Source organism: Bombus impatiens, unplaced genomic scaffold (assembly GCF_000188095.3).
Source record: "Bombus impatiens unplaced genomic scaffold, BIMP_2.2 scf_0135, whole genome shotgun sequence".
In the NCBI taxonomy this organism is placed as follows: domain Eukaryota; kingdom Metazoa; phylum Arthropoda; class Insecta; order Hymenoptera; family Apidae; genus Bombus; species Bombus impatiens.
In genome coordinates, this window is record NT_176554.1 from 2,329,587 (window position 1) to 2,343,104 (window position 13,518).

Here is a 13,518-nt window from a genome sequence, read left to right on the forward strand (position 1 = left end):
AACCATCGCTAATGACCGTGTTTGTCGCTAAACGGAAGAAGTTCAGATAAATGAAGTTTTAATGGAGCATGAGTCATGTAAATTACGAATATTTATACGAGAGAAATTTGACAGAATATTTGAAGCCGACCGAACGATAGCGACATTGACGAAGGAGTCGCGAGTTACTCGAATCGATCCTGAACGAGGATAATGATCGAAAGAAGCTGCAAAGTAGCGGAATCGCAATCGATTAACGCGGTAAACGACCCATTGCCGCGACGATCGTCATCGAACGAGTATCTGCGAACGACTGGTCGGTTTAGGGATTCGGTTTGGAAAAGACGCGACCCAACTGCAATTTCGCGAGCAACTGATGCACGCTGGTAGAGGCGCGTACGCGTTCACCTGCATTGTGGCGAGAAACGAATAGGAACGAGCTCGTGCACGTCCGCCCGCGCGCTCGCGATGGTCCACAAACGAATAATCGCGGTATGTTGTAACGCGATAACATGTAAACTCGTAAACGGATGTTCGATGGATTGTAAGACACGCGAATCGAGTGTCGTTGAAACGAGCTTCGACTAATACGATTTAATACGATATTGTATAAACTACGAAATACCATACTTTTATTTTTCATCGTGCTGACTAAACACGCAGTCCATCTATACGTAGATTCCTAATCGTACAATTGTCGTGTGTCCTGCGTGCATTTGACGCGCGATTCGCCGAACCAGACGTGCGAATTAACGGCCGTGGTTGGCGTTGAAACGTGACTTCGGATGGGCGGGCGCGTTCACGGACGCTTACGGTCATCAACGACAAAGGCTTGGTCGCGACGCGGCGCATCCCGGTGCATCGGTGCTTATCGCTCCACCACATACCGTGGGCAATTCGCGTGTAATTAGCGGTATACGCGAGGTTATGGAAATTCTATGACTCAAAGGCTTACGACTTGACGAATTTTATAAATAGAATACGCGAAACCGACTATGCGACAGCGAGCTATCGGCAGACGGTTATCGTACGGCGAATAAAATTTGCTCATTTCCGGTGAATGGAGAACGCTGTGACGTTGAAGAGCTGGAAGATGAAGCTGACGTTAGATCGTGTGCATTTCACTGACGATTTCATGGTTTTCGCGCTTCGTGTACGAGCAGCAAAGAGCTGCGGGAAAGAGGCGAGTCGCGGCGAATAGTACGATGACGCGATGCACGATTAGACGCGTCCTTCGACTTACGTAACAGTGATTTTACACGCGCTCGATTTCGTTGTTTACTCGCGTCATTCTGCTTTTCCTGGAATACGCGGTTTAATCCCTAACCGAGTCTCGTGACGAACGATCAATGAACCGATACGTCGCGAAAAGAGGCTCGCATCTACTGTTAGCACGTTGCGTTTTGTCTCGACGTTACAGATCAGCTCCATGGAAAAGACGATTTAGAACGTTCACGAAATATCCGGACGAATGTTTCATCTAACCATCGTGTAAGTTTAAAGCCTAGGTAACTGATATCTGTTTCCAAGAAAATAGCAAACAAGAAAAAAAAAAAAAAAGAATGGCGAAAGAATCGATTGCATGCCAAATGTCCCGCATTGCATTTGTAGCACCGATTTTGCTGGTAATCGTATAGGCACGTAATTGGCGAACGTATCTTGCACCCGCACTCCTTAACAATGGAGAAGATTTCTCCTGTTATTCTTTACACTTGTTGCTGTTCTGGTTGCAAGCGTTTTCGCAAGACGATCGTAAAACGAGAAAGATAAAGATGGTGAAAGAAGCGCAATGACTGATAAGAGGAAAAACAAGGATATATAAATTATGCTGTGTAGAAGATTAAATATATATTTCACAACGTGGAACGTAACATTTATAAGAAGTTTTAGGAATTTTTATCTTTTTTCCATCCTTCCGAACCAAGTGTAATGACAGCGGCTAAAAATTTGTTGTCGCTCACTTTATTATACATATAAACTCTGTTATAACAATTAATAAATCGATCCTATCCGTATCGATTATCGAGAAACAGTTCTCGAACGTACGTCTGGGTATTCGGGTCGTCACTGTCTTTTTCCCTGTTTGATATACCACGATAGAAAAATTGACGGAGAAATCTTGTTTCCCTCGCACGCATATCAACACGCAAATTAAAAATTCCCATACAAAAACATTACGATGAAATAAATAATAATAATAATAAATTTTTTTCGAAGCTTCTCCTCTTACGCGTCTTGCGCCCGGAATTTTGTATTTTCCTCTCTTCACACTAGAGCGTATTATCAACATATAACATGTATCTAAACATATTACGCAACAGTTAACTAAGATTAAATGAACGTGACAAACGAAGTAAGTACACTTGCTCGTACAGTTTCATATCTTTGTCTCGATAAAGTTAAACACCATTAGATACAAACGTTTAATAAACAAAAAGAAAAAAGGAAGAGATAAAAGTAGAAAGAGAAAGTCTTAAATACCAAACGTTACGACTTCTTTGACGACTCTAGCGTTAAAATCAAGAAGATAATGTCGACCAGCCTCTCGAGCCAAAATTATATCACGATGCCACGCGAGACTCATGAACTATTCGAGGTGATTTCAGTGAACAGGCGCAAAAGGGAATAAATAGAATCGACATTTCCGATCGCTTCGTTCAAAAAGGATGGCAAAATATCTGAGTGCTGGACTTTGATGAGCACTTCGCGAAGCCAGGGTAATAGTCGCTTGCTTATAAAGTCCCATGCCAATTTTATTATAGCTTTTGCGATAAGTTTGATTTTCTCAACAACAGAATCTCCGATCGAGCTTGTCGTTTCTTGCAAATAGCTTACCGGTAAATGTAGCAAGTTCGGCAAATCACTTATTAAATCTGATAGGCCATTCGACACGTTTGATCTTCGTCGTCTCTGATTAGAATTCCGACTGTTATCGAGCAGCGTTAAAGGGTTTTCGAGGAACGATTCGATGTTTCCGATCCACGAGAGAAACGTTGATCTGATCCTGGAGATGATCGAAAGGATAAACTTTATGATGTTGGTCGTTAGGTTGGCCGGAATATTAACAAGTCTCGATACGGTTTCTTCGATGAAGTCGGATGTAGAAGACTGCCGCGCGATGCGCTGCAACTTTGTATCAACCTCGTTGCTCGGAATAAGTCCAACTGGAACGTGATCCCGTTAACAAAATTGCACTACCCTTGAACACGTGCCTCTTGCGCAATCGAAGATTCACGTTAACGTCATTAGCAAAATTTCACGAGTCACAGCAGTTGCAAGTTACCGGTATTCGTAAACCATGAATAAAAGTGATAAGTGTGCTATGAGTAAAAAGGAGGAAAGTTTACGAGTAAAGTTAACGACAGTTACAAGCTATGTGATAAAAAGTTGGGAAATTGTAAAAGAGAAGTCTATAATTTATAGACGTAACGTAACACACATCTGTGACGCGATATGGAGTCTTGTAACTTGGCAATTTATCAACGTACCTAATATCAGTAAATAGACGAAGTATATGCCGGATTACGAAATTCTCTTTCACAATTTTACGATTTCACACCGGTATTTATACAGGGTGGTTGGTAACTGGTGGTACAAGCGAGAAGGGGGTGATTCTACGCGAAAAAAGAAGTCGAAAATATAGAATAAAATTTTTTTTTAATTTTTAAAATTTTTTAAAAATCTACACTGACATCCGTTATAACGAGACGCGATAAAGTGCAGGCGTACCGAGCGAAAATTCAAAGTCGATTTTCTCGAAAACAAAGCCTCGAACGAAAAATTGTTATTCTATATTTCCGTCTTCTTTTTTCGCGTAGAATCACCCCCTTTCTGCTTGTACCGTTGGTTCCGCAGTTACCAACCACCCTGTATAAGGAATTGCATCGAAAATGAATTACTCTCGAAGCAGGTTATCCGCGATTGTCAATGGGAGCGGAAAACAAGTCAAGACGATCGGTGGATAAATTCATTTACAAGAGCACGTATTCCAGCGATAGAATCAGAAAATTGAAAGTCAGTTTTAAAAGCGTCAACGTTGAAAAGCCGGGCGCCGCGTAACAAGCGTGAATACGAACTAAGATTGATAAGACAGAATAAATAAACGAACGAATAAAGAAGTCTATCAATGTAAAAGTATGTAGTTGTTAATGGCCTTAAACAGAGAAAAAAACGTATTCGCAATAGTTGTATTTAATTCGTAGTCCGATAGATGACACAAGATAACTCGTGACTCGTAAACTTTGCCTTTAATATTTCATTGCCAGACTTACTATTACAATAGTAAGAGGGAATTTATTAATACTAATGTCTTGTAGCTACCGACTTATAAAGTTTCGGTAATGATAAGATATTATTCAATGGCGCAAGATTGTGTAGCAGCGGATCGATCGATCGTAGCCGTTTTTTACCTTGATCGAGAGAAGAAACGGCAGGAGTAGCCCCACACAGTGCGCAAAAGCACATCGACAACAGTAAGACGATCGTAACGGTGTTCATAGCGCAAGTTCGATGTGGATCACGGTTGTTGGAAACTTGGTCTCTGACTTTTGGTCGACCATCGGAATCGCGATCGGCTTATACCCTTTATCGACTTCCCAACACGGTCAAACTGTCATTTGACTCGTTATCGATGCTAATTTACAACCTTGCATGCTTTTTACGTGTCACGCGATGAAATCGCCTAACGGAAAATTGCGTCAGTCGAATATTTTTCAGTATTATTTATTGCTGTTTATCGCGTGCAAATCGACGCTTATCGCCAAATGCCAACCCTCTTGCTTGACTCACCTCGAACTACACAACGAAATGTAGGAGGAGCGGGTGGGGTGATTGCGAGCCGTGGCAATTATATCCGACATTATCGCATCATTTCGAATTTTCACAAAGAAAAATTCTTGCAATTTGTTGTTTATTTTTACACGAATAGTTTCTATCACGAGTTGCCATTTCCTGCTCGTGTTCGGTATCGCACCGGATTCGGCAACGTCATTTAGAGTCGTACTCCGCATTCTTCGTCGTTTACCTCTTATCAATGATTAAGGATGCAGGTAAAAAGTTTCCGGATTTCATTGTTATAGATTCAACGATCGATTATCGTGCCCAATAATCGTGTATCGTGACTGAATTTTTTGAGAAGAAATTTTTCGTCAAGTCCAGTTTTTAGAATGCAGAGAAATAGTTTATCACAGTGTTATAAAATACTCGACATTTCTTCATAAACTTGTAGGATCTAGATATCATACGTACGTGCGTGGTTGAGTATATTTAGATACGTAGAGAATATTGCTCCTCTCATTTTTACGCTGCCACTGTGCCAACGTTTTTGTCTCTCGCGTTAGACATCTTTTTCGATGCTGCACGATTTTGAAATTTACCTTCGCTATAATTCATGCCTGCCGCGGTCGGAACGAAACGTAAAGGAATGAAAAGAGTCATGGACAAAGTCGATCGATCTTTTTTCTCTTTTTTCTACGAGATGTATCATTCACGTGGGAATATTTACGTGGGACTCCTTTGGATTTCTTTCTCCTGAACGAGAATCACGAAAACGCTGGTTATGGGAAAACCAGTGTTTGCGAAGCTGGTCAAACATCGTAAGTAAATGAGAACCAACTTGAACAGAATAAAATATGCTATAAGAGTATCCAGACAGTCGCTCTTCTTCGACGTGATTAGATTATAAGTTTGCAAGGAAAGAGGAAAGTGATCGTCGCAACTATATATAGAACTTAACCGATATTTATTAACAATTTCGTGCCAGTTTTCTTCAGTATTATTACACACGCTTCCCAAGTCTGACTTTTTCGTCTTTTCTAACGGAATTTAAATGTATAATTTCCGTAAGAAGATAGCAAGTGCTACCCGTAGTCATTGATTAATCGGCGGTTTAAAAACTTGATAGATATTATCGTATTATTATCGCAAATTTGCCAAATACTCCGAGTACCGGATTTGATAAAATTTTACCAAACACTACAAATCTCCGGATACTCGTGTGCGACAGTGTACAGTAAGCGACACTTAAACTTTGATCGCGCGAAGATGCTACAGAGCGGAGTATCAGAATTGGAAGAGTCGCTGACTCTGACGTATCGTCAGAAACGACCGTTTCGATCCACGCCATTGCGATCGATTTCTATGTAACTTTGTTGTGCTTTGGTGGACGCAACGGTCTAGGCAACTATCGCATCGGAAGAAGAGGAGGACGCGGATTAATCGAGCGTATCTGATGCGATTCGATCGACCAACCGTCAATTTCCTGACAAGACGCGTAACGTGCTTCGCTATCTTCGACGTTCCGCTCTCGTATGATCGAGCAATTTCATACATCACTATCTAGTTTAATTTAGATGGACGTAGGTACGTTCAGACTTGGAAATCGGGAAGGTAGAATCAGTCGCGTGACAGCCGCGAACGAGTGAGTAATAGTCGTGATATTAATCGACCGTCGACGAACTTTGTCGTGTACGAGACAATTCTCTGGTGCGTGGGCAAAGGGATATCAGCTAGATTTTGGCCGACAGGATAAGTACTAAGTAAGCTGCTATTTTTCTACGTCGTTGTCTTTTGCTTATGATTCTAACGGCACGAGTCAATTTCAATTTCGCTCCTATCCTGCTTTTTTACCCGTGGGATTCCAAAGCTAAGTGTTCATTCGATAGTAAAGTCGCATGCATAGTCAGTGTCAACGCAGCGAGAAATATTCCCGAAACCAATTCCAGATCGTTTTCCAGATTTTGTCATTAGGTGGTATTGACAAAGTCCGCAATCTCTTAGTTGTCAACCCAATATGTTGGAAATTTAATATAATGGCTTCGCGTTGGAAAGCTTCTCCGAAAAACTAACAATTTTCACTTACGCTCTTTCGGCTGCTAGAAAATTATTAACGAAGGAGGTGACCATGCTTCGGTTCAGACGGGAATTTTGTGCGACCTTGCTGCTACTGTGCGTCTCAAGAAGCACGTGCCTCTCCGCGTCTTTGGCAGACGCTGAACCTGTTTTGATACGACCGCTCAAAGTCTACGAGAGTTTGATCAAGGGTGTTCACGATCACTTCAACAACACCTGCATCATACTTTTTCACGGCACGATGAACGTGATAGAGAAGAAAGGTGAGCCGGTGATGTTTCAATGAATGTAAGAACGTAACGTTGAAGATGGAACCGTGGATGATCGTTTTAGGATTGGAAGATATGGAAGGACTGTTGGCGCTCCAAAGGTACTTAAGTGGATCTCTGAACATCCGGACTGTGATTATGGATTTTAGCATGTTCAAGGATCGAGTAAGTTTACCAAGAAATGTCGGATTCGACGGATTCCGTATTTAGAAATATTCCGGTATTCTGTGCTACGTATATCAGCGACGCGATGTTGCGATCAAGTTCTCAATTTGTTGACTATAGTCCAGTAAAAAGACAATAAAAGGAGGACAAATTCGGAACGAACGATTTCTTGCATTTCTGTTACATCTGCTATCAAAACGTATATTTTCAATCATTTGCCGAAAAATATTTAAAAAAAAAAAAAAAGAAAAAGAAAGACACTCGTCTTGTATCTTTCAATGAATTCAAAAACCTCAACACTGATCAGCTTTTTAGAGTCAATGTGTTCGCTCGTTCGTGAGCCTCAATATTCGCTATTTAATGTCTTGTGACGTAACTCAATCGGCTATCGTATCTCGTTTCAGGTAGGAAAGACTTATCATCACATCAAAAGGCCGTTGTTCGTGTTATTAAACGACCTCGACGAGATCAGGGAGCAATTCATTTCGGTGAGTAAAAATAAAGACAGGTAAGAGGAAATACCAGAGAAAAGAAACGGAGATCGTCGACGAATCCAAACGAAACGATAACAGGTTTCCAAATGGATCACGATGTCTTATCCGACGTGGTTGCTGTTCCTGAGGGACGGCACTAGATTCGACGAATTTTTGTCGAACGTCTACGTACCATTTGACTGCATTCTGATGGTGACTCAGAGAGATTCGAAGGGAACAGGTGAGATTGTCCGGGACGTGTACCAAATCAGCAAGGAGGATAATCTGAGATCGATGAAGTTTGGCGAGTGGAATGCGAGAGAAGGATTCCAGGGACCTCAGCTTGGATTATATCAACGTAGAAACGATCTAAATGGACGCAACATACGAGTGGTTTCCGTTCACGTGAGTTACCGCGATCGTTCGTACACAGGTAAAAGAAAGTTTAAAACTGATACCGTATGGATTTCAGTAATTATCGCGTTAAAAGCTTTTTATCGTATTGCTAATAGTCAGCTATTCCGTGGCATATACAAATTTTGTATATATATACAATCATGTATTGTACATGAGGATATATACTACGTTATATTAATTTACCGCTCTTATCAAATAGAAATCCAGTTTGTAAAATTATGGTGTCTTTCTGTACTCACTTTGTAAACTTTCTTTCGCCAGGCATTGTACTTTGTTGACTTAATTTAATCTAACACCGCTACTTGCTTTCTGCAAGCGTCTCGATACTTACATAAGAACAGAAATATCCGAGGAGCTATCGATCGCTATTGACGAACCGTTTTACTGGCAGGATCCTCCAGTTTCGCGGATCATTCGCAATAAAGCTGGTCAGCCTTCTAGGATCGGCGGTTTCTTCGGTGAAGTGATTCAACTGCTGCAAGAAGGAATGAATTGCACGTTAGTATAGCGTTTACAGAAACTATACCGATTACGATATACAGTGAGATTCAATTCAATTATCGTAGAAAATTTTTATGAGTATAGGCTGATTATAGGAGAGCTGCTGTTACATATTTTGGGAAACTGGTATCACGTTCGAATTTTCTAATGGAAAATTATTTTAAGGATGGATATTGTTAATAGAATATCTTATACTACTATTACTTTCATCGAAACAAATTTAAATTACAATACACGTAATATTTAGAAAATTGGAACTAAGAATCTTCTTTTTCAGGGAGAGACGCCTCCCTCCTAACGAGACGTTACGTTTCGTACGACACGCATCGTTAATACATTCAAAAAAGGTTTCTTAAGCGTTCGCGAACCATTGTACCGTGTGATCATTGATCAAGCGTTGCCATCGGTTTGCTTTCGTTCATGTTTTCAAGTTCGTATCTTCGTCCTCGTCGCAAGAGCATGCTACGTCGTGCCTTCTAGTCTTTTTCTTTCTGACAGTCGTCGCGTCATCTTCTTGCTCGGCTTTCCTCTTGAGGGCACGTCGAAGTTCTCTCAGCTGCCTGGCCGTTTCCTTCCGAAAGTATTCGTCTTGATTAGCGGCCGATCTCTCTTCGAACCATTCTCTCTTCCGGCCGTCACCGCTTCGTCGATATCTTTCGTAAAAATATCGCCGCGGAGTCGCGGTTGTGCTGCGTAACACCATCGCGCATCTATTATACGACATTTAGTGGGCAAAATAAATTTCCGTAGCTGAAATAAATTTAGGAACGAATAAAAAGAATGAAGAATAATTCTGACAGAAATATTACATAAACATTTGCAGTCCAGTAACAACGAGTAAGTAGTAAATATCAGATGTAAAGTTACTGTTATCTCTACTCAAGATTTTCTCGTGTTATGTTGTGAAAAATGGTTAAACCAATTTTTCTTTAATTTTAAGCGCATCTAACTACGTACGGTAAGGAACTTCTCCTTGAGCTAACGGGTTCTAGACATTTCGATGCGAAGCCTCGTAGCATGCTCTCCGCGTTGGACGATTCCGTAGCCCTTCTTCTTCTTCTTCTTCCTCCTCTTCTTTCTCTTACCCTTTCTCGTTTGTCAAACAGACAGTCCATCGTGCACGAAGATCGCGATATCGGGCTCGATTCGTCGACAACTTCGCGAGGAAGGTGACTCTCGAAGATTTAAATTGAGCTTCGTCTGACGTTCAGAGCATGATCAAGCAAGCTACTCGAATCCAAGCGGCTTGACAACCCCACTTTACCGCTATGAATCTGTAATTTACTTTGGTCGTCGCTTGAATTTTAAGTCGTTCGAATTCAAATAATTCGACTAATCTCAATGAGGTCCTAGGTCCATTTGTACGCGACTGCTGTAATTTACGAAATCGTTCGCCGCATGTTCCAAAGCGTCGATCTACGGAGAGTTAATACACAAATAAAAAAGAGTATACTTCGATATAAGACTTAATACACGTACAAACGAGAAAGAGTAGTATTCATTTGCATAATTTTTTATGTCTCTTTTAAATGACTCGCGCGACACCGAGGGTCTCAGGTTTACCTATATGGAGGCTAGCTCATGGGGTACCCGATTACCAAACGGCACGTGGACAGGTTCGATCAGAATGTTGGTAGAAGACAAGGCAGATCTCGCGGCAACCGAGCTGATGATGTCGTCCGACAGATTGGAGGCCATTAAATTTACCACTCCCGTCTACTCGACCAAGTAAGTTAAGAGTCAGCAGCTTTCTTCTATTATTGCTATTACTATAGTTTATTCGCTCATCTGCATTCGCGTAAAAGTCTGCAACCTGATGGTCATTAACAGTCATTTTTTACCTCCGCCTGCAAGCAACAGATCCAAGAAATCAATCGTGCAATTTCTCTAACAACTTACCGCATGCAACGTATCGGATCAGACGTATCTCTTGCTTGCCTTCTTCTTGCCTCCTTTTCATTCAGATGCCGCGCATACATCAGGAGACCGGACACAACAGCAGTGAAATGGAACACGTACTTGGCACCATTTGCATTCAACGTTTGGAACGCAATCGGTCTGACCGTCGTGGTAGTGGCGCTGACGATCACCGGGATCGATGTTCTCTCGAGAAAAGTGAATTGGTTTCCGGTTGATCTCAGGCCCAATTCCAGGTCCACCTTATCCGAGATTCTCTTCTACGTATTTGGTGCGTTCTGCGGACAGGGTGAGTGAGAGGCCAATCGAATTTGGCAAATTTGGCGCGTCAGTTACGAGCGAAGAAGCCACCTAAGGAAATCTACGAGTTAATTTTTATTAAACTAAGTTAAACTTGTTTTTATTGAACTATTTACTAAGTTCAAAAGTATTTGCTTCGTTGCACACGAATGTATATACGAAACCGTTTCCGCTACAAGCTAAATTAAACGGTGCCGGCTTATACTCTTCCAACTATATTCCCGAAAAAATGAATTTGCATAAGAATCGGTAGTCTAGCGGTCTAGTTTAAATACTTTGGTAATGTCGAAGGACAGGGAGACCTAATTTCGAATTTGCGAACAGGCATGGAACCGTCTCCTTTGGATCCCACGCGACTGGTGCATCTGAACGTTCACTTGACAGGCGTGGTGGTGCTTGCAGCTTATTCGGCAGCGCTAATCAGCTTCTTGGCCATAAAGACGTTCGTGATGCCATTTACCACGATGGAGGGTTTGCTGAAAGATGGTACCTATCGATTTGCCGTGGTTGGTGATTCGGCCGATTACAGTTTCTTCCAGGTAAGAGATCGTACTTCTACGTCCACCATCCGCCGCCAACTACGACGCGTTCCAATTATTCAATTCGAACGATCAATACTCTTTGCGACATAGATTTGCAACGATTTCCTATTCGTACTGCATATGATCTATTATAAATAAATTTTTCTAGAAAATTCACAATGTTATAGGCGTACCTAAAGAAACGCGATCTAATTGAGAGATTTGCTTCATCCTTCAAATATTATAATTAAAAGTTTCCCTGGGAAACTGCATATTTCATTTAGCACTCTATATGTTTTTGCGCGTTAAAATTTGTTTATAAGTGCGGAAAAATTCGCAGCTTAATTACAACGAATCGATATATTTCAATAAACGATATATCGATCGAAAGCCAAACAATATTCCTGTTGATAAACCTTTAAATGTATATCGTCAAAGAATATTACGATCGTCGGATTCAACAATTTACAAAGGTACGAGTAGTTTCGCAATTTACTCTGAAAATATTTCGCTGGTTTTTCTCGGGCACAAATAGAACACCAGTGACACCGTGCTCACGGTCATGTTCGAGGAGCTGTTGGCCAGGGAACTTGATCTGCCGGTAAACTATTTCGACGGCTTGAATCGTGTTTGTCAGGAGAAGAAATACGCTTTCATGACGCTGGATAATATGGCCACCGTGCTGCAAGGGAAAGTCGAGTGCGCGGTAGAACCTCTGGATGCGATAATGCAGACTACGATAGCCATGGCAGTCCCGAGTCACAGTCCTTATCGTGGCATTATCGACACCAAGTGAGTCAAATATAGCGTTGCGTCGTTCTTTCTTCTCTCTTTATCGGTGACTTATCCTTCGTAGCATTCTTCTGCTACGGGATAGCGGCATCCTTCAGCGGCTGTTGAAGCTCGAATGGTCTAGCCAAATGCGTTGGGTGAGTCGTTGTGAACTATCTTAAAATATGCATACTTGCAATTAGTATATCGCGCGGAGCGAAGCGGCAGCATACACTGGAAATTAATTACATTCGACGAAAACTCCGTAAAGGACTAAAGCGAATAAAAAAGCCACGCTTGCTTCAGAAATGTTTGAATTTTTGACGCATTAACGAAAAGGAACTTTGTGGCATGGCAAAGTTATTTCATTCGTTAGATACGGTGATTGACGAAGGTATTCGAACGCTTACCACGGAAATTTGTAACGAGTATTATATCACATGTCTTATATTTTTTCTATTATTATCATTATTCGTAATTCTAGTCGCTCTGCGACTTAACCACTTAAGTGCGATGCGCCACCATAGTGGCTTTCGCGAATGTAATCTTGTATTACGATGCGCCACTATAGCGGCTCACTGTAACGACTCATTCGCTCACCGTTTCAGATGATGTTGGCAAAGACGCTAGTACTAACCGATTCGCTAAGACAGTGTATAAGTGGTAAAATAGAATCGCTAATGATTCGTTAATTAGATCGCTGATAATTCGTTGATAACTGATCGACAACCGACTGTAACTCATTTCCTTGCGATCGCGTCCGTTTATTTATACTGGTCGTGGGAGAGTTGGAAGAGTCAAATTCGTTTTTGTCCGATGGTTGCACGTAGCGGCGACATTGTTTTGCTCGGAGTTTATTTGTTCTTACATTACGCGTATCCTAACGATCTTGAAACTCCGAGGCAAAACAACAACATGATTGTCCTCTAACTCACGTGCCGCTACATCACCTCCCTACCAGTGATAACGTTTTTATATTTGTTGAAATTGCTTTACGAAGTCTTTCTTTCTTTTGTTGTACATACGGTTGTACGACTTCGCTCGTCGTTTTCGTGCGCGGTTGCGAAAGTTCGGCATCCGCGGGTTTGTCGTTTCGATGCGGGGTAAAGCGTCGGCCGCTTGTTGTCAAACTCGTGCAGATGTTGCGCGACATCCTCGATATGCGGCGGTGGATACCTGTCGATACGATGCAGGCGTTCGACACGCGGTCGCCGCGGTGTCGTAGGCCTCCGTTTTTCTTTGGTACGACGTGCAAAGGCGATGCCCATGGACTATTCACTGGCCGCGTCACTCCTTGATCGATCATCGTCTCAAATCTCGCCTTCGACTGCCCGCGTCGAGCGGAGGCAAGGCGTC

At 41.8% G+C, this 13,518-nt stretch overlaps 2 protein-coding genes across 6 annotated transcripts in view; one reads left to right on the top strand and one right to left on the bottom strand.

Annotated features, from left to right (window-relative positions):
• Positions 1–1,924: 1,924 nt before the first annotated feature.
• LOC105680335 lies at positions 1,925–4,652 on the bottom strand. Of its 2 annotated transcripts, none has more exons than XM_033319061.1 (2): positions 4,389–4,652; positions 1,925–3,140 (listed from the first exon to the last, which is right to left on the bottom strand). In XM_033319061.1, exons 1-2 carry the CDS (start codon positions 4,474–4,476, stop codon positions 2,560–2,562), a joined length of 669 nt encoding a protein of 222 aa, XP_033174952.1. In that variant the 5' UTR covers positions 4,477–4,652; the 3' UTR covers positions 1,925–2,559. The 2 variants fall into 2 exon arrangements, with proteins under 2 accessions (XP_033174952.1, XP_012237241.1); XM_012381818.3 differs by having other exon boundaries at positions 1,925–3,143; positions 4,389–4,617.
• A 167-nt stretch (positions 4,653–4,819) lies between these two features.
• LOC100740976 (glutamate receptor U1-like) overlaps positions 4,820–13,518 on the top strand; it is a 9,832-nt gene continuing 1,133 nt past the window's right edge. The window contains exons 1-12 of one of the 4 annotated variants that reach the window (XM_024365417.2): positions 4,827–5,027; positions 5,319–6,508; positions 6,856–7,091; positions 7,162–7,262; positions 7,667–7,750; positions 7,835–8,140; positions 8,544–8,650; positions 10,211–10,381; positions 10,618–10,859; positions 11,195–11,409; positions 11,927–12,183; positions 12,248–12,320. In XM_024365417.2, the coding sequence (XP_024221185.1) occupies positions 6,881–7,091; positions 7,162–7,262; positions 7,667–7,750; positions 7,835–8,140; positions 8,544–8,650; positions 10,211–10,381; positions 10,618–10,859; positions 11,195–11,409; positions 11,927–12,183; positions 12,248–12,320 (1,767 nt within the window). In that variant the 5' untranslated portion in view covers positions 4,827–5,027; positions 5,319–6,508; positions 6,856–6,880. Of the gene's footprint in view, positions 6,509–6,855; positions 7,092–7,161; positions 7,263–7,666; positions 7,751–7,834; positions 8,141–8,543; positions 8,651–10,210; positions 10,382–10,617; positions 10,860–11,194; positions 11,410–11,926; positions 12,184–12,247; positions 12,321–13,518 lie in introns of all 4 variants that reach the window. The other 3 variants (XM_024365419.2, XM_024365420.2, XM_024365418.2) reach the window with 3 other exon arrangements.